Source organism: Rissa tridactyla, chromosome 18 (genome assembly GCF_028500815.1).
Source record: "Rissa tridactyla isolate bRisTri1 chromosome 18, bRisTri1.patW.cur.20221130, whole genome shotgun sequence".
Classification (NCBI taxonomy): Eukaryota; Metazoa; Chordata; class Aves; order Charadriiformes; family Laridae; genus Rissa; species Rissa tridactyla.
Window position 1 is genome coordinate 8,096,434 of NC_071483.1, and position 22,376 is coordinate 8,118,809.

A 22,376-nucleotide genomic window follows, 5' to 3' on the forward strand; every position below is an offset into this window, starting at 1 on the left:
CCTTCCAGCCCCTGCCAGTCCCTAAAGGGGCTCCAGGAAAGCTGGGGAGGGACTCTGGAGCAGGGAGGGGAGCCATGGGATGAGGGGGAACGGTTTAAACTGAAAGAGGGGAGATTTAGATGAGATCTCAGGAAGAAATTCTTGGCTGTGAGGGTGGTGGGCCCCTGGCCCAGGTTGCCCAGAGAAGCTGTGGCTGCCCCATCCCTGGAGGGGTTCAAGGCCAGGTTGGCCGGGGCTTGGAGCAACCTGGGCTGGTGGGAGGTGTCCCTGCCCAGGGCAGGGGGTGCCACTGGGTGATCTTTAAGGTCCCTTCAACCCGGATCGTTCTGCCGTTCTCCGGCAGTGCCCGCCCCGGCTGGGTTTTGGGGCGGGGCGGGGCGGTGGGAGGGAGCGGGGGGGCGGGGCCTGGGGCCGCGTCACCTCCCCCGGTCCGTCCGTCCCCCCCGTCCGTCCCCTCCCGCCGCCGATGGCGCCGCGGTTCGGTCCGCTGCAGCTGGGGCTGGCGGCGGCGGGGACGGCGGCGGCGGTGCTGGACGTGTGTGTCGACGGGTGGGTGGCGGCGGAGTACGCCTGGGGAGGGCAGCCCGGCTTGGCCGCCTTGGTGCTGGCTTTGCTGGCCATCGCTTCGGTGGCCACGCAGGCCTGCAGCTGGCTCTGGCTCCGCTCCGACCCGCCCGCTCTCCGCCCTGACGTGCCCCAATGGCTGGTCGCCGTCCTCCATCTGCTCCAGCTCGGCTTCCTCTTCAGGTACGCGGCGGCACCCGGGCACCCCCCCGGTACCGCCCCACATCCCCTCCCCAGGCATCCCCCCGGTGCCTCCGCCCCGCCCCGGCCTCTCCCCTTCCTCCGGCGGCGGGGGAACAGGGGCTCGACCTCCTGCCGCCACCGCTCTGCGCGGGGAGACCCTTGGACGCCCCCGGGGGCCCCTCGGCCCCATCCCTGGGGGTCGGGTCCAAGGGGCTCCCCGGACAGAGCGGTTTGGCCCAGCCCTGGGCTGGAGCCAGCTTGGAAACGTTGTCGGTGGGAGCCACCCGCGTCCCGAAGCGCCGGGTTTGCTCCGTCTCCCGCTGCCGCCGCCGCTGCCGGAAGCCAAACCCTCGGGGCCGGGTGTCGGAGCCCGCGGGAGCAGCGAACGCCCTGAAGCCTCGGCTGGGCCTCGGCTCTCCCGGCTGTTCGGGGGAAGCGGGCGGCTGCGCGGGGCCTCCCCTCCGGCGGGAAGGAAACAATCCGTCAGCTTCCGCCGAGGGGGATGCTCGGGCTCACGTTTGGACTTGAAGGCTGAGCGTCGTGTGGACGCTGCGGTGTGTGTCTTGGGAAGGGGCAGGGAGAGGGTTGAGCGTAAATGGGGAGCGGTCTCACCTGTCCCGCCAGGGCGGCATGAGGACCCAGGGGTGCGCTGCGTTGGCACCCAGCAGCCCCTCACCCCTGGCCGGGTCCCCCCACAGGTGCCTCCACGCTCTGAGGGTGGGCTGGAAGGTGTGCTGGGAGAAGGCGGAGGAGGAGGAGGAGCAGAACCGTATGGCCTTCCTCTCCCACGACATCAGCATGCTGCGCCTCTTCGAGACCTTCCTGGAGAACACCCCACAGCTCACCCTGCTCCTCTACGTTATCCTGCAGACGGACAAGGCGGAGCCCTCCCAGGGTGAGGGGTCTGGGGCAGGGGAGGGGGGCTGTGGGGGCACAGGCTTGGACGGGACAGACCAGATGGGCTGTCCGGGGCCCGCAGGACCCAGCAGGACACTGTTCGTCTGTTCTTGCTTGAGGTGTCATCCTTCTCCCATGTCACTCCTTCCTTTGACGTGACACACGGGAACGTGGACCCCTGTCCTGCGCTCACGTTTCCCAATGGACTATGCTGGGCCTGGGGTGGGAGGGTTGAAGCTGGGGGACCTCTGCGATCGTTCCCCAGGGGAGGCTGAGGGTCAGGAGAGAAATCGGGAGCCCGCTGGGGAGCGGGGAGATGCTGTTGTGGGTGTGGATGGAGGGTGGAGCGCAGGCCACCCAGGAGGTGCTTTGGTGGCCTGGCGTGGGCAGCAAGTGTCACTGCGGCGACATGGGGAGCCCAACCATGCGCCAGCTGGGTGGAGCCAGCACTCACCTCCTGCCCGCCTGGGAGACGGGCTCTGCAGAGCCGCTCTGTCCCGTCGCTTCTTCCCTATCTCCTGTGCAAGGCCGGGCACCAGCCTCCTCCTCCTCCTCGGGGAGGGAGGAAGGCCAGTGGAGACACAGGTGCTGAGACTCTGACCCTCTGCAGCTGGTGGGAAGCTCGTTTTAGCAATGCCGGGCAGGGGAAGGTTTGAGCCAGGCTGGGCCCCCCTTGGTCTGCCCTCAGCATCTCTGCCGCTGTGTTTGCAGGACTGGGGATCTGCACTGCGTTCCTGTGTGTGACCTGGTCTCTGCTGGACTACCACAAGTCCCTCCGCTCCTTCTTGCAGGACAAGTACGAGCTGAGCCAGCACTCCTCCATCGTCTACTTCCTGTGGAACCTCTTCCTCATCTGCCCCCGCATCCTTGTGGTCGCCCTCTTCGCCCTGCTCTGGCCCTACAGTGTGGCTGTCCACTTCCCACTCGTGTGGCTGGCCATGTTCCTTTGGGTCAGTCTCCAGGGCACGGACTTCATGGAGTCGCCCGGCCCCGAGCAGCTCTACCGTGCCATGGTGGCCGTGATCCTCTACTTCAGCTGGTTCAACGTGGCACAGGGAAGGACGCTGTACCGCAGCATCATCTATCACGGCTTCATCCTGGTGGACAGCACGCTGCTGGCCTTGTCCTGGCTCTGGTGCCAGTACCCCTCTGAGGAGCACTCGTACCTCGTCCCGCTGGTCTCTGCCGCGCTGCCCTGCTACCTGCTGGGGCTGGCACTGAGAGTCGCCTACTACAAGTGGCTGCACCCCAACCTGCAGATGCAGCAGGAAGGCAGCTACGACGTGGTGGATGCCAACGGCAGGACTGACGGGCTGGAGTTCCGCTCGCTCTCGGTGCCGGACCTCGTGAACAGGCGGATGCAGTGGCTGGCCCAGGCCCAGTTCCCCATCTCCCGGACAGTGGGGCAGCGCTTCCCGAATGTGGCTGCTGCTCTTGAGTCTGCTGTCTGAGGCCGGCTCCTCCAAAGTGACTTGCTGGGGAGATGATAGATTTGTTAGCCCTGCTCCTGCTTTGGCCCCCCCAGGCAGCTGGAGGGACCTGGCAGAAACCAGGGGTGATGCGCAAGCACCCAGCGAGTCCCACGGCACGGCTCCCGTGGCTGTGCCCTCGGGGAGAGCCACAGTGTTCATGGGGGGTCCAGCATGTTGTGGTCAGCTTCTCTTGTTATTTATTATTAGCCTTTTTTTAAAAAAAAAAAAAAAAAAAAAAAAAAAAAAAAAAAAGAGCAACAGTTTGTTCTCCCTGTGTGTGCCTCTCTGTGCCGGCTGCCGCCGTTCCTGCTTGGGGAAGTGGGTGCTGGTGGGGAAGAGCTTGTTCCCTTGGCGGCAGCAGCTATCTGCTATTTCTGTTTCCAGCCAGGATTTTCCTCCTCCTCCTGTTTTGCTGTTAAGGTCCAAGGTCGCCTGTTACAGCCCTGCTGAGGGAGGGGAAGGCAGCCGGGACTCCTCTGGGGGCGGGCTGGGCTGGGGGGTGCCTGCAGGGGGGGAGGATGGTGCAGGGTCAGGATGGGTCGAGGCTGTGTCCCTCCAGAAACCAGGAAGCACGGTCCAATGTGGATTCTCCGTGGACAGAAGTGTTGGTTCTGCCCTGGGCCGTGCTGGCCGGGTCCCTGCCTGCCCTTCCCTCGCTGCCGCGGGCTCAGAGAGGGGCAGAGCTGAAGCTTCTCGCTTGGAGCTGGGCCCGGGGTCCCCCCTTTGCTGCTGCCCCAGACCCTCACTTTTCTCCTTCCAGCAGCTTTGGTGTTGGTGAGGGGCGGGCAGGGTGCCCGGGGCCCCCAGCCTCCCCAGGGCAGCGGCTGTGTCCCGGCGTACAGCCGCAATGTGGCTCAGCACCTTTGGCTTATTATGGCCACTTCGCAGGGCCTTCGCTGGCATTCCCACCACCGCACCCCGGGCGGTGCTCGCCACGTTGTGACATGGCTGGTGTTGGCCACAGCCGGTGTCTCAGCTGTACGTGGCTGTAGACGTGGCCAGTGCGGGGCTGAGCTGGCTCCTGGGCACAGACACCCGCTGCTTCCCCGGCAGGGCTGCCCCCGGCTCCATGCCTGAACCCCTGCAGGCCCCAAGGTGGCCCCTGCCTCCTCTTGCTATGGCCCAGCCAGCAGCTGTGATGCCTCCTGGCACTGGCCCTTGGCCCTCACCTCCGACCCCCCCAGCAGGATCCTGTCCCAGGGTACCAGGGCGGCAGTGGGACGCCGCTGGAGGTGCGCCAAGGATGCGGCTCCGTAGCCAGCTGGGAGGAGGGTTGTTTGTCGGCCTTGTGCAAAAGGGAGAAGGGGGGAGGGTTGTGTGAGACAATCCAAGCACCGTGGGCTCCCCTGGGCGCCACAGCAGCGCCGCGGAGCCAGAACTTCCACCGCTGGCTGCCGCAGGCTGCCCCAGGACAGTGGGGTCTGCGCCAGCACCTGTGGAGGGGACCTGTAGCACCATCACCCTGAATGCCATCAGCGCCACCAAACCCAGGCCACCGCAGGGGACAGGGAGTGACTGCAGGGGTGTAAGAGAGCAGGCTGAAGCAGTGACTATAGAAAATAAAGATTTTATTTTTTTTTTTTCTTTTTCCAGTTCATAGGACAGTTCCCATAACACAGACCATGACCGGGCAAAGGCCCCGCAGCGCCCGGGGCTCACCGTGCTCCTGCTGCCGCGGGGTCGGCAGCGCAGCACAGGGCTGCTGCGGGGTCCTGCTGCTTTCCGCGAGTGCTGGCACAGACATCTCCCCCAGGGCTCTTGGAGGCAGCAAACATTAGTGGCTCAGGTGGGTTTTTCAAAGCCTCCACAGCTGCGGTGGTGCTGGAGGGGAGCCCACGGCCAGCAGCTGCTGTCATTCCGGCATTGGGGTTTGTCACCAGTTCAGCTACAGCCAGGTCAGGGGAAACGGGAGAGCACAGAGACAGATGCAAACCGACGTGCAGCTAGAGATGCTGTTCCTGCCACACGAGACAGGAAAAGTCTTAATTCAGCCAGCAGAGGCAAAAATAAAATAGCCAGGTCAACCTTTATTAAACATAAACACAGAAATGTACCATCAACCTCCTATTATAAAAGTATTTTACATACATTCAAGGAGACATCGTATAAATATCAGTATGAAATGTCACTGGCTGCAAGAGTTCCACACTCAGCTAAAATTTTGCCATCTTAAAATTTCCTTAAAACATTTTAAAGTAAACAAACACAAAGCAAAGCCAGCCAGCTGCCGGGCTGCTTGGTACCTTGGGTCCAGCACTCACCGCGAGTGCCTGGGCAAAACACATCCCACCTCCTGCCGCGGGCCAGCACGGGCCGCTCTCCCACAAGCCGCTCTGGCCACTAGTGAAGCCAATGGGCCGCTCGGCCACGCCGGATGGTGGAAGGTTAAGGCACAGGTTTTAATCCCAAAGTTCAGCCGGCCGGAGCACGAGATGTGCCCCGAACAGGCTGTTTCACAGGTTGGGACACGTCCCAAGCCCGCTCACAGGAGACCTCTGGATGGGCTGGGGACCCGCCGAGAGACGGTCAGGATCCAGCACAGACTCTTCTGTGACTGCAAAGAAGTCCTGATCTTCTGGAGACATTTCAGACCCTGGGAGCAACGGGGCTGCTTCTCGGAGCGGCTCACTTCCTACCAGATCCGCCCTGGCTGACGCGGTAACGACACGTCGCAGGGACCCCAGATGAACCGGGCTCTTCACGGACCCAGCAGTCACGGACCTGTAGCCCTGCAGCGGCTCTGCCTTCCCCGCACGGGGGCCCACACCGTCGTGCGATACCACCGCACGCACCTGGGCTGCCCCCGCCGCCGGGGAACACCCAGCAGCACACCTGAGCCCTCCCCTCCGTGCACACGGCAGGGGGGAGAACACCCCCGTGGGCTCCTGTTCCTGCTTCCCTTCAAGCCCTGCTGCTGCGCAGGACACGCACGGCCCCAGCTCGCCGCGGGGGCTCTGCTGGGCCAGCAGCTGCCGGCAGAGCGGCCGCTGGCAGCGCAGCCAAAAGACACCCCTTCCCCTACTGAGGGACACCCGCAGCAGAAATCGGCTCCTCGCATTTTTCTAACGGCATTTTTCTCACAGGCAGCAGCTTCTCCACAGATGACGATGCTCCTAAAGCGGAGTTCCTGGGGAAATAACGCAGATCCAGAGCGTCTGCCTGAGATCAGAGCACAAGGCCAACACCCAGGAAGGCGTCGGATGGAAAGCGCGCTGCTCCCAACTCCTCTGACCACCTTGGAGAAGCTCCTCTGATTTTAATTTTTTTTTAATAATTAAAACCAAAACTGGAGCTAGGAACATGGGAACAGAGACCTCTGTCTCCAGCTCCGTTAGCTCCGGGGATCCAAACCCCTTGCTCTAGGCATCTCCTCCACGGTGCTGCCCAAGGAACGCTCCCGGGGCACAGCAGAGCAACGCCCCCGGCACTGACGGAAATTATTCCTCAGTAATTAATGCCACGAAAGGAATGCAGCGAACACATCACCTGCTTCTGCGGGCGCAGCCCCAGGGGGGCAGAGCGTCCCCCCTGAAGCAACACGCTTCCAGACCAGCCCCCTGTGGGTCCCAGAGGGTGACGCTGGGCTGGGGACCAGCGACCTGGCAGGGTTTGGGTGCAGCTGCGGTGGCAGAGGAGCGCAGCGGGGCACAGCTGACGTCTCCCCCGCGCAGAACCCCCCAGCACCTGCTGATTTGGTGCCGCCGGGGTACGGGCAGGAGGCAGACACGGCTGCACGCGGCCTGACCTGGCACGAAACCAGCGCCTTGCGCCAGCCCCCAGCCTCCAGGGCAGCTTCTGCCCGGCGGTCCTGCAGGTCACCGACTCCAGCCTTTTTCTCTGAGACGGCGGCAGTAACCATCACTCCCAAGGCCAGTGTGCTCCAGGCTGCCAAGTCACAGTGTCTCAGAAAATTAAGTCCCTCTTAACAAGGGTTTTGTTTCTAACTATGTAGTTAGGCTAACGCAAAGAAAAATACAAGAAAATCCAATCTGATTCTACTAAAAGGAACCTACTCTCACAAATGGAGTCAGGAAAGCAGAGGTGAAGGTTAATGAACACACCCTTCTTTGTAACATTCATGAGAATTTAGTTCTCTCAAATTACTCCTAGTCCAGACGAGGGCTCCATTCCCATCTGAGCAGTTCGCAATAGCATTGTGCCGTATCTAATGTTCCAGGCAGTTTTGTTTTCCTTCAGAGGGAAAATCTGTGGGATCTACGCGCTGGGTCACGGACAGCTGAAATCCAACGATCTCCCGCTTGTTAACACGGCTTGTGCATGCACTGACTAGAAGCTGCCGGATCAACTCCGACCACCAACACTGTCCTCTACAGAAACCATGTGTCCCAGAAACATTCCCTTAACTTTCCATTTTCCAGTAATCCCACGCTGAGGAAATAACATAAGGACATTGTAATAAATAAAACTGCTTTGAACACCCGGGGAAGGAGAGAGGACACATTTCACAGCAATAGAGGTATTTTTGACATTTTCATTAATATTTCCTATGGAAAAAAAAAAAAAAAACACATAGCTTTTCGGCTTTGCGAAACAAGGGAGGTTCAGCTCTGCCATCAGTATTTTTCTATAAAAATAAGGTTTTGTGTTTACTTGGGTTCTACAACTAAGCTGAACAGAAAGGAGAAGGCTCTTCCAAATACTTCCGCTGTTGTATCACCCCCTCCCGCTGGAGACTACCTGCTCCAGGAGTCCAGCTGGCTTCTGTAAATCCCTTCTCCAGAGAAGCTCTAGCTCTGCTGAGCCTGGTGCTCCCTGACGGGACACCTCTGCGCTGGCAGGGCCTGTGCTCCTGAGGAAATGACCCGCTGTCGTGTTCTACTGTACAGTTTGCATTAGGTATGTTTTCTTCATCAAGCTGAAAAGTGAGTCCCCAAATGTACGAGATTCCCGCCTCCCCAGCGATGGAGAGGGCTGGAAGGAGCCGCGGTCAGGCCTTCGCTCCGGCTTCTTACAGGAAGTCTAACTCGAGGGCTTGGTGAAGGGACACGAGGTCTGCGTGATTCGTGATCCTCCAGAAGGGCATGTTGTGCTGGAACAGAGAGACGACAAAGTCAGGGCTGTCGGGGTGATTTTACAGCTAGGCGGGAGCAGCCAAGGTACGCCCGGGGGGTTGTGCCATACGGCCCTTGCGAGAGCAGCGCCTGAGCGTGCCGTGTTCGGGAAGGACCTCGGCCCTGCGCACATCGGTACCATCGGTTCAAGAGGGACAGGGAACTGCTGGAGAGGGGACGGCAAAGGGCTACCAAGATGCTGAGGGGACTGGAACACCTCTCTGATGAAGAAAGGCTGAGGGACTTGGGTTTCTTCAGTCTGGAAAAAAGACGACTGAGGGGGGACCTTATCAATGCTTCTAAATACTGAAAGGGGGGGTGTCAGGAGGATGGGGTCAGGCTCTTCTCAGTGGGGCCCAGCGACAGGACAAGAGGTAACGGGCACAAACTGGAGCATAGGAAGTTCCATCTCAACACGAGGAGGAACTTCTTTGCTGTGAGGGTGGCAGAGCCCTGGCACAGGCTGCCCAGAGAGGTGGTGGAGTCTGTGTCTCTGGAGACATTCCAAGCCCGCCTGGACACATTCCTGTGCCACCTGCTCTGGGTGACCCTGCTCTGGCAGGGGGTTGGACTGGGTGATCTCCAGAGGTCCCTTCCAGCCCTGTGGTTCTATGAGTCTAGGATCTTATCTGCACATCTGTTTACAACGGGCACCCGCGCTATCAGCTGCTTTGCACACTCATGATGGAAACCTCAGCGCTCGGCTGTGAGCTGCTGCTTCGCCCAGGAATGCCCTTCCAGGGCTCCCAGGGAACCCGCGGAGGTGACAACTCCGGCACACAGCAGACTGCGTGAAGCCTGCAGAGATGGTGTCCTGACAATGATCTGTTCACTTCGCTGCCTTTAATTAACATGACCGAACAACCTACTCAGGCCTGTTCAAATCGATGGAACCGTTTGCTCCTTGTCTGTAACTCACACTATCGGTAGACGCTGTGTATTGATCTGATCGCTGGCAACTGAGTCCTGACTCCCTCCGTGCCTCTGAGAAATGCCATTACCCCAACTGACCACTGCATGCGGTCACCAAGACACGCTACATCAAGATACTGTCTCACAGGGCCAAGGTTCATACACAACCCTAAACAAGAGTAAAACAGAAACTTTAAACCCTGAAGAGCCAAAATACTCCCCATCTTAACACAGTGAAAGGAAAATCTCTTGCATCCAAGGCAAAGTTTCCCCCTGGCTGCCCCTGGCTTGAAGTTCAGCCCTGGAAAAAGAGTCCCCGCAGAAAGAGACGGCTGCGGTAATTTCCCTTTGCGTCCTGTCCCGGTTGGAGGTAAAACAGAACCAATTTTCTGATTTGTAATTTTACTTTTCAGCTGGGCCTCGTCTAACTGACTAAAGCCTGAAATTAACAGCGTGTTGTTCAGACACTGTTCACTCTCAGGGTGATAAGACCTGATTACACCACGGAACGGTGCGCACAGAGGCTCTTGCTTAGACTTATTGCTGTAACAATCAAGGTCGGCTAACTTCGCTGTTTGCCCCGTTGGAGGGTTGGAAGCAGAGAAGCGCAGAGGGGTCCCACCTGCAGGGAGGAGCAGATGGGACAGGGGACCCCAAACTGACCAACAGGGTGTTCCATCCCATCTGCATCACGCTCAGTGATCAAAGGAGCAAGGGGGCTCTGGCTCGCTCTTTCTTCAATGGCCGACGTCTGAGGAGGACCCTGTCTGTCAGTCTGCCTTTGATCCCGGTCCGAGCGTTCCTGACTCTAGTTACGGAATTCAGCTCCTGTCCGTTGCTGACTGGTCTGGGACTTTCCCGGTGTCTGCTGGTGACACGATCGTCATCCTGGGAGCTGGATATGGTTTTTGTATATCTTGTATACTTTTTTTTTCTTTGATTTTTATTATTCTATTATTATTTACTAGTTTCTTATTTATTATTGTTTTCATTAAAGTAGTTTAGTTCTTTTTCTAAACTCGTAAATCTCCCTATCTCTTCCTCTCCTCTCTGAGGAGAGAGGGCCATCTGTCGTCCTGATCGGCCAAAACCATGACACATCCGCCCACCCACAGCCCACCTCTGCAGAGTCAGAAACCCACCTGCTTGGCTGCAACCTCTTCGTCGCGCCCATCTCCAATTACCACATAGGTGACTTTCTTTCCAAATCGCGACACAATCCTCTCAAAACAGCTCTCTTTACCTGCCAAAAGACAATCCCACTATAACGACCCTTAGGCAGAGAGTAACAGAAGCCTGAACCAGGTCCCTTTTTCCCAGTACAGAAACACGTTCGTGTCTTACTGGGAAGGGGATAACACCCAGTTCAGCTTCTGAGGCCAGAAGCCACCCCTATTACACGGGCAGCTGGTCCACAGCAGCCGTGGGGGCTGCTCGGATGCAGAAACTGCATTTCCTGTGCAAAAATCCCAGCTGACCCGCAGCAGATGTCTCCGCGCCAGGCACCCAGCACCACCCCTTACCTATTTTCGTAGCGCTGTAAATATTTTCGATGGGAAACACCTCGCCCAATCCATACAGGAGAACTTTGGCAAGAGCTGGCACCAGTTGGGTGGTTGTGATCAGGATGTTCACACAGTTTTTTCTAAAAGACAAAAAACACGTATAAAAGCACCTCGATGGCCAGCGGCATCGAGGGCTACTCCGGGGAGCTTGCTCGCCTTTCCAAAGTGCCACATGCTTCGGCGTCCTGCTTGCAAGAGGCTTTTTAGGCCAGGATTTTGACATGTGGTTTTTGCTTTTTTGTTTTAATCAGAAATTCTCTGACTGAAACGTGATTTTGTGAGGACAGCCCTATTAAGGGAACCTTCTTAACAACGCATGTTGCAGCAGAAAAATCCCAAAGGGCGCTCCGGAGCGGAGCTCCTGCACTCACTCACTTTGCTTCCCGGCACCTGTGACAAACAGCAGCAGTAACGTAGCGCAACACAGCACTGCACGCACATCCCAGCGAGAGAAAGGGCCGAGAATGCAACGCGCGCGTTTCCAGTTTCCGCACCTGGACTGTATGAGCAGCAGGGACTTCAAGGCAGTTTCCAGCCAGGAATCCGTTAGCACTTCTATGTCAGTCCTTAGTCGCTGCAGAGCTTCCCTCTTCTGTGGGCTAAGGAGGCCTGGAAGGCAAGTCAGTGTTCCAGCTGAGCTGGCAAGTCTAACACAGAGCGCGCCCTCCCTCAATTTAACAGCTGCCTCTTCGGCAATAAATAACCCGGTCTTGAAGGCACCCGAAAGGTGAAACTGTCTCGAGGCAACGGCAGAAACCAGCTTCCAGTGACACAAGCACAGGTGAGCCCAGACACCCATCTGCGACACCGACCGTGGGGAACTGGGTAAGACGCTTTCTCCGATTATTTCAAACCATTTCTCGGGATACGCCCAACAAAACGCATTTCTCTTATACGAAGCACCCACAGCAACGGGTGTTGTTCAAGGCCCCAGACGGCAGTCCTGCAGTCGCCCTCTTTGACTTCCTCCTTCCCAAGCACCCTTTCCACTTTAATCCCTTTTAGATATCTTTTTTTAACATCCCCCCCTGCCCGCCTTTTTTTATCCCCGTACTTTTTGTCTCTTTTAGATACCACGTACTCAAAGCACCCGGGTTTGAATTAAAAGCAGCCAGCAACGGAGTCCATACGCTCAAACCTGCTCCCCTCAGTAAATACAAGAGAGCAGCACCCTGAGTCTGAACGTCTCTCCGCCCAATTTCCAGCCATGGCGTATGAACCCCCCAACTTCGCTCCAACCCTGAACTACGCGCGTCCTCCGACAATGAGGCCATGGAGGAACCCACTGTGGGCTGCACTGCCAACTGCTTTACCAGGTGGCTTTAGGCAGCTCCTGAAAAACTCTGCATCCAGGTTTCCCACGTGCAAAATACGGAATAACGGCCTGATCCCTACCAGGAATAAGGTAATCGCAGGATACTGAAATGCAGACTGAAAGTTACAGGTTTGAACACCTGGTTTTTAGAAAATATGTCCAAGAAAACCTTCTATCAAGGCTTTTTTTTGTGTAGGCAAAGGGTACCCAAACCCACACCCCACCAGGCCGAGCCTGCTCCAGCAGCACCCCTCTCCCAGGGATGGCAATGCCAAGGCTCGGACTAAAAAGAAAATGTATCTACATTTGATATCTGTGGTTTGCAGCATTATTACTGCTTTGGCATTGGAAGGGAAACAAAACTGGGAAGATTGCAAGTGACTTTGTGAAGAGATGGTAGAGATGTCCTGTCAGACTATGAGCATGACAGCCGAGAGGGTGAACACTGTATTTCTTGACAACAGCGTGATAAAAGACAGACTTCGTGAAGACAGAAGTGAAGAGACCTCCTAAGCAGCATGATATGGACGTCATTTAGGCCCGTTCTAAGCAGGATGACAGGCAGCCTTTCATACAAAATTAGCAACAGGACACTGTCTGCACCAAAATTGTCTCTGACCACCCCTAGCTACGTAACTCCCAGACTGCACTGGCATGCTGTTCAGTGTTGGAAGACGGACCCTCTTAGATTCCATGGAGATTTGATCCCGCTTAGCACTAGGAGAATGGTTGCTTTTCATGTCCAAACATTCAGAAAAACAAAAGCTCTGAGAAGGACGGAGTGCGGCACCACAAACCCTGTTCAGTGCCCAGATACTGGGTGCAGGTGAACACTCACCTCCAACGTTAGTTTTGTACTTGTCGTAGATCTCTCGTACCCTGCGATAGCGGAAGGCCAGTTTTCTCATCCAGTCCACTCCACCCTGGACGCCAACTGATGAGCTGTGGTTTGCGTTACTTCCTGAGCCGCTGAAGCCATCCGTGGAGAAATTGTAATTGCTGTTTCAGAAAAGCAGACGCGTTAACGTGTGCCACAGCAGCAGAATCGCTGCAGCTTTCCTGGCGGGGTTGCAGACTTCAGCTTGACCGCAGCCAGAGAAGCACCTTGGAGGGGAGCTCTGCGCAACCACCACTGCCCCCTGCCAGCAGAGACCGACTTCTGTTGGCAGCACCCTCTGATACCCAGCTACACGTGCTGCAGGATCTGAACTGCCCTGCTGCAGCGTACTGACTCAACTCTTCTTCCACACCCTCCACTACCATACCTGCCTTTGCTCTTTGCCTGCTCGCTCCTCTGTGATACAGAGCATCCTCCCCACTAACCCCTTTCTCATCCTGCAGTGGTAAACCCCCGGGATAGGACCTTCCAAACATAACGTCTGTGTCTTTACATCGCAGCTGTAGCTCCACAAGCAGACGAGCTGCTTTACCAGTCCATGACCGCAGGAAGCAGGTCGTGCTTCACCACTTTCCCCGTATTTCTTTCTCCCTGACAGACAGGCACTTCTCAGACCTTTCCATGAGCCAGCAGAAAACCTACCCTCACCCCCCCCGCAGTGTGCACAATCCGCTCACAGAGGGATGCAAACCACAGGGAGACTTTCAAAGGTCAGATCGTGAAGTCTGGAGTGTCGGTTCTCCAATCGCAACATGGCATCAAGCACACAGGCAACACTCAGCAGCGGACAACGTAATTCACATTATCATTCCCAAAGCCTCAAGGTTTTGTAGGCCTTCAAAGAAATACCACCCAGCAGACAAACACCGTTTGCCAAGTTTCATCCCCTGCACAATGCTGCCCTCCATCCCTTTTGGGTTTGAAGACCCCACCAAAACCAGATTACATTAGCTACATATTTCACGCATTCATCAGTACACCACCTTAAATCTTGGCCATTGTCATCAGATGCCACATCTTCTATATGTACCTGGTCACACTCCTGTTTAAGAAAAAAAAAAAAAAAAAAAGTCACGCTGTTGGAATCCAGAAACATACTGAAATTTGCAGATAAAGGAAAGCGTGATATAAAACAATCCCCTCCCGTTTCCCAACAGCAATGAGCCATGCCATACTGCCTCCGCAAGCCTATACACAGCTTCCACTAGCTTCGTCTTCCAGTACTAGGTTTAACTTCTCAGCACCTACAGGTCCTTGCCAAGACTGGGATTCAAAGCAACCAGAAAAGTCTGAAAAAAGCATGTTTCTATGACATTTTGAGTCGTGTGCGAAAAAAGGAACTCCAGCACTCACTAAACAGGTTGGACTCAGAGCTCACTTCTCGTTGGAAACCCTTTTGCCATCTCATAAAACCAAACCAAACAAAACCAAAAATAGCCCCAAACCACATGAGCGGGTCAAGTATGGATATTCCATTTCATCAACCCAACCGCCAATTCTGTCAGAGAGCCACAGCACAAACCCTGGAGTTCAGCGTCAGCGTGGCGGCACTGCCAAGACCCTGGTGCTTCGCACAGCCGGTTTAACCCGAACTGCCAACACCTTAGGACAAGAAGCGAATTTTTGCCATTTCAAGAATTTCCCCCTGCTGCTGCTAAACACCACCGACAGCAGTAAGTGCTGTTGCTGGTCACATAGTTACCGTATCAGCGACCATCTTTCCAGCACAAGAGGCTGTATTTGGGGTTTGGGATTTGGGGTTTTTTTTGGGGTTTGGTTTGGTTTTGGTTTTGTTTTTTTTTTCTTTTTTTTCTCCTGGGGCTGGGAGGTAACTGTCATCATCACCCTTGCAAAGTTTACAGCTGCAAGTAGTCACAGCCACGAAATGGAAACTTCATTTAAGTTTCTGTTTGCAGTAACAAAAACATCTCGTTTTCCCACAATTTGCATCAGTGATGCACCTACAACGAATGGTTCACTGTTCATATTCAGCCTTCCTAAGCTTTAAACTAGTCCTGTAAATTCCGCAAATTAGGTTCATGAGTCCATATTTGTGGACTCATATCAAAGAAGACATGAGTGAGGACATTTGCTATTTCCAACCATTTAATTCCAGATTCTGACCTAACTTCACATCTCCCAGTATAGACAGAATCTTCACCTTCATGGAATCTTCGTGGTTGGAAAGGACCTTTGAGATCATCGAGTCCAACCATACACACACCAAAAAAAAAACCAAACCCAACAAAAAAAAACCCCAAAAAAACAACCACAAACAAACAACCTACAATCTCTGTCACTAGAGCGTGCCCTGAAGTGCCAAATCTAGACGTTTCTTAAACACCTCTAGGGATGGTGACTCGACCCCCTCCCTGGGCAGGTTGTTCCAGTGCCTGACCACTCTTGCAGTAAAGTCATTCTTCCTAATATCTAATCTAAACCTCCCCTGCCGCAGCTTCAGACCATTTCCTCTGGTCCTGCCGTTATTCACCTGGGAGAAGAGGCCAACAATCACTTGGGAGAAGAGGCCAGAGATCACGCTACTGTGTCCACTACTACCTGACAATACACGATAGCAAAGCACAGAGCATTGCCGTGATTAAAGCAGAGATTTATAATCAACCTCTGTGGAAGTGGTGCATAACAGTGAGATGTATTTATTTTGGCAAAGAATACTGTGCATGAAAAGAGGACGGGAGCTGAGCAGAAATCCGTGAGGCGGGATGGGAAGGGGAGAGCAGCAGCAATAGCTTGCAGGAAAGAAAAACCGAGGGTGCTGCATGACCTCCCCGTGTAGAGCGTGCTTGCCGATGGAAGCAGGTCCTTCTGAGTTGTTACACAGACAAGGTAACCTGCTGAGACACCGGCTGAGATGCACAAGTTGTGTTCTGTCCTCGGCATGGTCAAAGCCCCTGAGAACTGACATTCTCAAGGTCACCCTTTCCCCACATCTCCGGTCTCCACTTCAAAACAGGATCAGTGAAAGCAAAGTGCTTACCTGTCCAGAACGAAAACGTAAGACAAAGCAGACATCACTCTTTTCATTTATACGGGTTCAAGCAGAAACCCACAGGAGAGCTAAGAGAGCGCATGACACTAGAAGTCTGCAGAATGCCTGTCTCAGACAAAAGGGTACACCTCTGATTCGGCTGCGCTTAGAACCGCTTCGCTTTTGGCAGCCTGTTACGTTTCAGCACAACGCGGCTCTGAAGCACGACAGCCCTCACAAACGGCGCTGTGTAATTTTAACTCGGTAACGTGGAATTTTGCCTTTCAAAAACATTTGCCACGTACCTCCAAGTCATTGAAAAACAAATGAGTATCAGCTACTTCAAAAATCATCTCCTCCATTGAGAGACCCGAGCCAATCACTAGAGTTGGATCCTGGCAAAACAAAAAGAGAGAATGTCAATTTACCGGGGTTACAAGTAGAAGTAAATTGTGAGAGAACTTTCATCAGTTACACTGCACAAAGTTTCTACTGTACATCAAGCCTGAGGTAATTCCAGCTGCACTCAATGGTGTGAACGAGTTTCCCTAGTATTTTAAACAACTCAAGAAAAAAAAAAAAGGTACTCCAGTGACCCAAAATTTAACAAAACACTTCAGTACTGCATAGCAGGGACCGATGCATTTTCAGAAGCAACGAAACAAGACATTCAAAAATCTTCAATATGTTTTGAAGGAGAAAAAACGCTTCCTTTTACTACGCGCTATGACCTCAGTAATTCCCAATGATGATAACAACAGGCAGGCACTGTAAGACTCGTGTTGTTAGAAGGGAAATGTTTGTGATGTCCATATGCCAGCTCTGCACAAAGCCAAATTTAGTGTTCTTTCTCCACCCCAAACTGCCAACAAGTTAAAAATATCACCTTATACGTTTAAAACAAAATATCGTTTTCTATTCCTTTTCCAAAGATTAACGTTTACTGCTGCGTGATGGATAGGGTTTTCCTTCCACACAAAATACAATATTACCTTGCCGTATTTTTGAGCGTAAGACCCTGTGAGAAGTGAATGGAAGATTATGATGGTCTCATCCAGGTCCCAGAGAAACACTCGCTGCGTAGACAACAAAAGCAGGTTAGAGCTGCGCTACTCCAAGCACTAAGCTTTGACAAACGAGCAAGTTTTAGCGTTAATTTTGTGGCTAGCTGCAGTATGCTTTTAACAGGTATGAACAGTATTTAACAGTATTTGTCTTACAGGCTGAACACATTATTAATTAAACTCTTTCAGTTTAATGCGGTGGAGTTTATATATCGTACAGTGCAACCATATGCTCAAAATACGGCTCTCTTGGTCAAACTCTTTCCAAAGCTTCTCTTCCTTTTATAGTTATAAAGCAAAAACTTAAGAGTGCTGGTGAACTTTAGAGCCCTGCGAGGGTAGTTTACCGTCTGTGATCTTGCAGAGCACAGGTAAATGTCCTCGGTGTTTATCAGAGACACCTTTGTTATGATAAACAAGGGGGACTGGCTGTCACGAGGAATAGCAGAGTTTCAGTACAGACGGACTTTGATAAACTTGAGAACTGGGCCAACAGGAACTAGAAGTTCAATAACTGCAGATTGTGCGCGTGGGGTAGGGTAATCCCTCGTGTTGGCCCAGGCTGGAAGGAGCTGGAGGCTTCGGCGCACACCAGGTGCAGCATGAGCCAGCGGCGCTCTCTCCCCGTGGGTAAGAGGAACTGTGTGCTGGAGAACACCAAGTGTGCCTAGCTAAGAGAAGCGAGGAAGGTGCTGTCTCACCTACCTGGCACTGCGTGACCTCAGATTGCGTCCCCACTTCCAGAGGTACGTGAGCAAACTAGAGAGCAGCCAGCAAAAGGCTGTGGAGATGGTCAGCAGCCTAAAGGAGAGGCTGAGGGAGCTGTGATGGTTTATCTCAGCAAAGAGGAGAGTAAGGGTGACCTAATAGCAGATCACAACTAATTGAAAGGAGACGGAGACAAATTCTCCTCAATAGTGGCAGATGGAAAATAGCCATGGAAAAAGAAGGGGAAATTTGTAGCTTGGGAGATCCCAGCTGGGGACAGAAAACCTCCTTCCCTGGGTGGACACAGCAGTCATGGGACAGATCACTAGACAGGTACAGGATCTCCAACCTTGGAGGTTCTCAAGACTCAGCTAGACAAAGCCATGTCTAGTGCTGGGGACAGCCCTGAGCAGGAGGCTGTACTGGAGACATCCAGACTGGCTCCTCCATTGACACCACTATGATTCCAAGATGTGTTTGAGTGATGCTTGTCAAGAACCACTGAAGAACTCATTTGGGCCAGTTCTCAGATAACATGGCTCATGGGAATTTCCCAAATTATCTCTCAGTACGGGAAAGACATGGACCTGTTGGAGCAGGTCCAGAGGAGGCGACAAAAACAATCAGAGGGATGGAACACCTCTCCTATGAGGACAGACTGAGAGAGTTGGGGTTGTTCAGCCTGGAGAAGAGAAGGCTCCAGGAAGACACTGCAGCCTCTCAGTACTGAATCATGGAATTTTTCAGAGTTGGAAGGGACCTCTAGAGATCATCTAGTCCAACTCCCCTGTTAAAGCAGGATTGCCCAGAGCACATTACTCAGGACTGCATCCAGGCGGGTCTTGAAAGCCTCCAGAGAAGGGGGCTTATGAGAAACGGGGAGGCAGACTTAAATGGGGCTTATGAGAAAGATGGAGGCAGACTCTTCAGAAGGGTTTGTTGTGATAGGACAAGGGGTAATGGTTTTAAACTAAAAGAGGGTAGATTCACTCTAGATGTAAGGAAGACATTTTTTATGATGAGACTGGTGAAACACCGGCCCAGGTTGCCCGGAGAGGTGGGAGATGCCCCATCCCTGTAAACATTCAAGGCCAGGTTGGACACGGCTCTGAGCAACCTGATCCAGTTGAAGATGTCCCTGCTCATGGCAGGGGGCTGGACTGGATGGCCTTTAAAGGTCCCTTCCAACCCAGACTATTCTATTATTCTAATGATCTTCTTCCATTTCCATGGAGATAGGATGAAAGAAAGAGAGGAGGCCTTTTACTACCACGCTATTCTGCGATGCTACCTGTAGAAAACAAGATTCCTACTTACCTCCAGTTCACTGTCCTGTGAGGAAGAGGTATCTGCTTTCCTCTTCCCCCTGTTCTTCCCAGGCATGTTTTTTCTTGCCTGCTCATCTAACTCTTTACTTGCTGTTGCTCTTGATAATGAAGGGCTTGTGGATGCATCTCCTAGAAGAAAAAAATCACACAGCTCTCACCCCCTTATGCCTCAAAACACATCAAGATAAAGCTTTCAGCATTTGGCCACAAACCTCCTTTGCAAAAGGTAAGATGTTATCTTGCTTTATTGATGCAGTAGTAGTTGAACCCTTATTAGAACATAAAACATGATTTCTTTGTCCCACTGTTTCAAAACAGCTCCGTGTCCGCAATTCAGTCCAGCAGGACTGAGCTACTACAGCTACAAAGCCAACGACAGAGCACCCTCCATCCTAAGCCCTGTAACCCCTCAGATGTCTCACTACCCTGGAACTGCTTTATTACTCAATTGTTTCTTTTTTAAGAATTAGTGAAGAGTAACAGGGATGATCTCAGCCCTGAAGGCGCAGAATTGGCCAAGCACCATGGCCATGACTGATGGGGACGGAGCCTATTCTGTGACTGGTAAGAACACCCTTCCCCAGGGAAAGAGTAAAGCACCACCATGAAAAAAAAATTAAAAAACCAAAAATCAGTGCTTTGATGTGCAGAATATTACGACCCTAATGGAAGATACTTTCTGAATCCTTTACTAGCAGGCAAAAGAGTTAACCAGCTCAGAAACAGGACCAGAACTGTACTGGGATGGCAGAGGGCACAGGGAACTTGAGAGCTTGAATTCAGTCTGGGTCTTGAAGATGAGACCTTGCAATTCCTATAAAAATTGATGCAAAGCTGTGAACTTGGAGAATTCCTGAGCTAAGAAAATGGCACTGAAAACATTAACAACCGGGCCATTCCCTGGCCAGTGCCCTTAAACAACAGGTGAATTCCTTAGGTTTTCAAGATCAAGTAAGAACAAATTCTCATGGGTAAATCCACTGTTGCTCACCCCAACTAGAGGGCAACTGCTTCCTGAAAGAGGACACGTGCTTGAAGCACCATGCTTCTTGGTTTACATATCACAGCACGGTGTTTGTCATCCCCTGTCTGTAGCATCCCATAATGTAAAGGTGAGAGAGGTATGGAACTTCACTGGGTTCAAGACTATCGACCTGTGTGCTTTGCTCACTGGCAGCCACCCATCCCTGCTTTCAGGTTGCAAGAATGAGTTTGAGGACCTGGCATAGCTCAGGTACTACTGATGGACTCGGGGAAGACGCAGAAGGCAAAGCGCCGCAGAGGCAATCACCAACCTCCCACAAGCAGGATGATGTCCAGCAAATCTCCAAGCAAGGGCCACCTTGGAAGCTAAACCCCATCCCACCCCTTCTTCATCTGCTTCAGTTTGTATTGATGAATATGACATGTTCTGGGCTCCCCGGGTCAAGAAGGACAGGGAACTGCTGGAGAGGGGACGGCAAAGGGCTACCAAGATGCTGAGGGGACTGGAACACCTCTCTGATGAAGAAAGGCTGAGGGATTTGGGGCTCTTCAGTCTGGAAAAAAGACGACTGAGGGGGGATCTTATCAATGCTTCTCAATACTGAAAGGGGGGGTGTCAGGAGGATGGGGCCAGGCTCTTCTCAGTGGGGCCCAGCGACAGGACAAGAGGTAACGGGCACAAACTGGAGCATAGGAAGTTCCATCTCAACACGAGGAGGAACTTCTTTGCTGTGAGGGTGGCAGAGCCCTGGCACAGGCTGCCCAGAGAGGTGGTGGAGTCTCCGTCTCTGGAGACATTCCAAGCCCGCCTGGACACATTCCTGTGCCACCTGCTGTGGGTGACCCTGCTCTGGCAGGGGGTTGGACTGGGTGATCTCCAGAGGTCCCTTCCAACCCCTGCCAGTGGGATTCTGTGATTACACGGTATGGGATATCCCTTTGGTCAGCTCAGGCCAGCTGTCCCAGCTGTGTCACCTTCCAGGTTGTTGTCCACCCCGAGCCTGCTTGCTAGGGCTGGTGTGGAGAGGAGGAAGCCTTGACACTGTACAAGCACTTTTCAGCAGTAGCCAAAACACTGGTGTGTTATCAACACTGTGTCCAAAACACAGCACCAGCGGAGCTGCTACAAAGAAAGTTAAGTCCACCCTGGCCAGACCCAGGGCACCAACAAAAATCAATGGAATCTGTATTTTTTTTCCAGCCTACCGATCCGTAACAGGCAGCAGATTTCAGTTTAATACTGTCCAACATCACAGGATGAATCTCATACCTCCTTCCCTAAGACACTGGAATAACCACTAAGTCTTTGCTCTTGTTAAGTTTAGAAACCTGTATTTTTGGTGAGGAAATTTTAGCCAACGCCACTGCGATTGATACATGACACGACAGTAGTGGAAAGGGCCAGCGAAAGATGTGACGTCTTTACAACAGTCAACGAAACACTTTCAATCCACTTTCTGCATCTCTTCTCTTACCAGCTAAAATCTTCTCTCCACAAGTGCCAGGTAACGTAATGCTATGCAGATGCAGATCCGCTCACATGCACAGCAGAACAGGTGTCATTTCAAAACCGGATTACACAATGAAGCAGAAGCAAGGAACTAGGTACTCCTAGGCACATCAGAGACCGACGCGTCAGGAGGCGATGGCTGAACTACAGCTCTTGAAAATGCATGAGCAGTCCCGGAGGACTCCCATAACTGGGACTGGCAGCTCTGTCATGGCTGTCAGGTAATCTGCACACCTGCCTGCGGGAGGGAAAGAGCTAGCAGGAGCTACTGAGACTGGGTATCACCAACTGGCCTGAAGCACAAGAGAACACCCAGCCCCGACTCAGGACAGAATCAAGGGTCCCCAGGGAGCTGCTGTTGGCAACTCTTAAAAGTCAGCCCTGGAATTCCATCTCCCTAGGGCATTCAGAGCATGTGGTAAGTGTCTCCTGAATTGCAGCAGCTAAGACTTCCAATATGGTAAGTTTGGCTGGTCCACCATAACACCAGTCTGACAATGGAAGGTAAATGCCCTGTCTGGGCCAGCAGGCAAAGATGCTGCAATTACCTTTGGAAAATAGTTTTCCCCATTAGAAATAGTGTGACCAGCAGAAGCAGGGAGGTGATTGTCCCCCTGTACTCAGCACTGGGGAGGCCACACCTTGAGTATTGTGTCCAGTTCTGGGCACCTCAATACGAGAGAGATCTCGAGGTGATGGAGCGAGCGCAGAGGAGGGCAACAAAGCTGGTGAAGGGCCTGGAGAATAAATCTGATGAGGAGCGATTGAAGGAGCTGGGACTGTTCAGTTGGAGGAAGAGGAGGCTGAGGGGAGACCTCATCACTCTCTACAACTACTTGAAAGGACACTGTAGAGAGGCTGGTGCTGGTCTCTTCTCACAGGTCATTAGCGATAGAACAAGAGGGAATGGGTTCA

General features: G+C 53.3%; 2 protein-coding genes across 9 annotated transcripts in view; one reads left to right on the forward strand and one right to left on the reverse strand.

The window, feature by feature from the left end:
- The first annotated feature begins 419 nt into the window (after positions 1-419).
- On the forward strand, positions 420-3,339 carry XKR8 (XK related 8). The gene is made up of 3 exons (XM_054223988.1): positions 420-747; positions 1,446-1,642; positions 2,356-3,339. The coding sequence occupies exons 1-3, from the start codon at positions 467-469 to the stop codon at positions 3,093-3,095; spliced, it is 1,218 nt and encodes a 405-aa protein (XP_054079963.1). The 5' UTR covers positions 420-466; the 3' UTR covers positions 3,096-3,339.
- Positions 3,340-4,667: 1,328 nt separating this feature from the next.
- Positions 4,668-22,376, reverse strand: part of EYA3 (EYA transcriptional coactivator and phosphatase 3) — a 62,890-nt gene continuing 45,181 nt past the window's right edge. For 7 of the 8 annotated variants that reach the window (XM_054223874.1, XM_054223869.1, XM_054223870.1 and 4 more), the window contains 9 exons: positions 18,957-19,096; positions 16,860-16,943; positions 16,173-16,262; positions 13,862-13,920; positions 12,819-12,979; positions 11,160-11,274; positions 10,624-10,745; positions 10,243-10,343; positions 4,668-8,166 (listed from right to left, as the gene is read on the reverse strand). In XM_054223874.1, coding sequence (XP_054079849.1) covers positions 8,086-8,166; positions 10,243-10,343; positions 10,624-10,745; positions 11,160-11,274; positions 12,819-12,979; positions 13,862-13,920; positions 16,173-16,262; positions 16,860-16,943; positions 18,957-19,096 — 953 coding nt within the window. In that variant the 3' untranslated portion in view covers positions 4,668-8,085. The remainder of the gene's footprint in view (positions 8,167-10,242; positions 10,344-10,623; positions 10,746-11,159; positions 11,275-12,818; positions 12,980-13,861; positions 13,921-16,172; positions 16,263-16,859; positions 16,944-18,956; positions 19,097-22,376) is intronic. The other variant, XM_054223872.1, reaches the window with a different exon arrangement.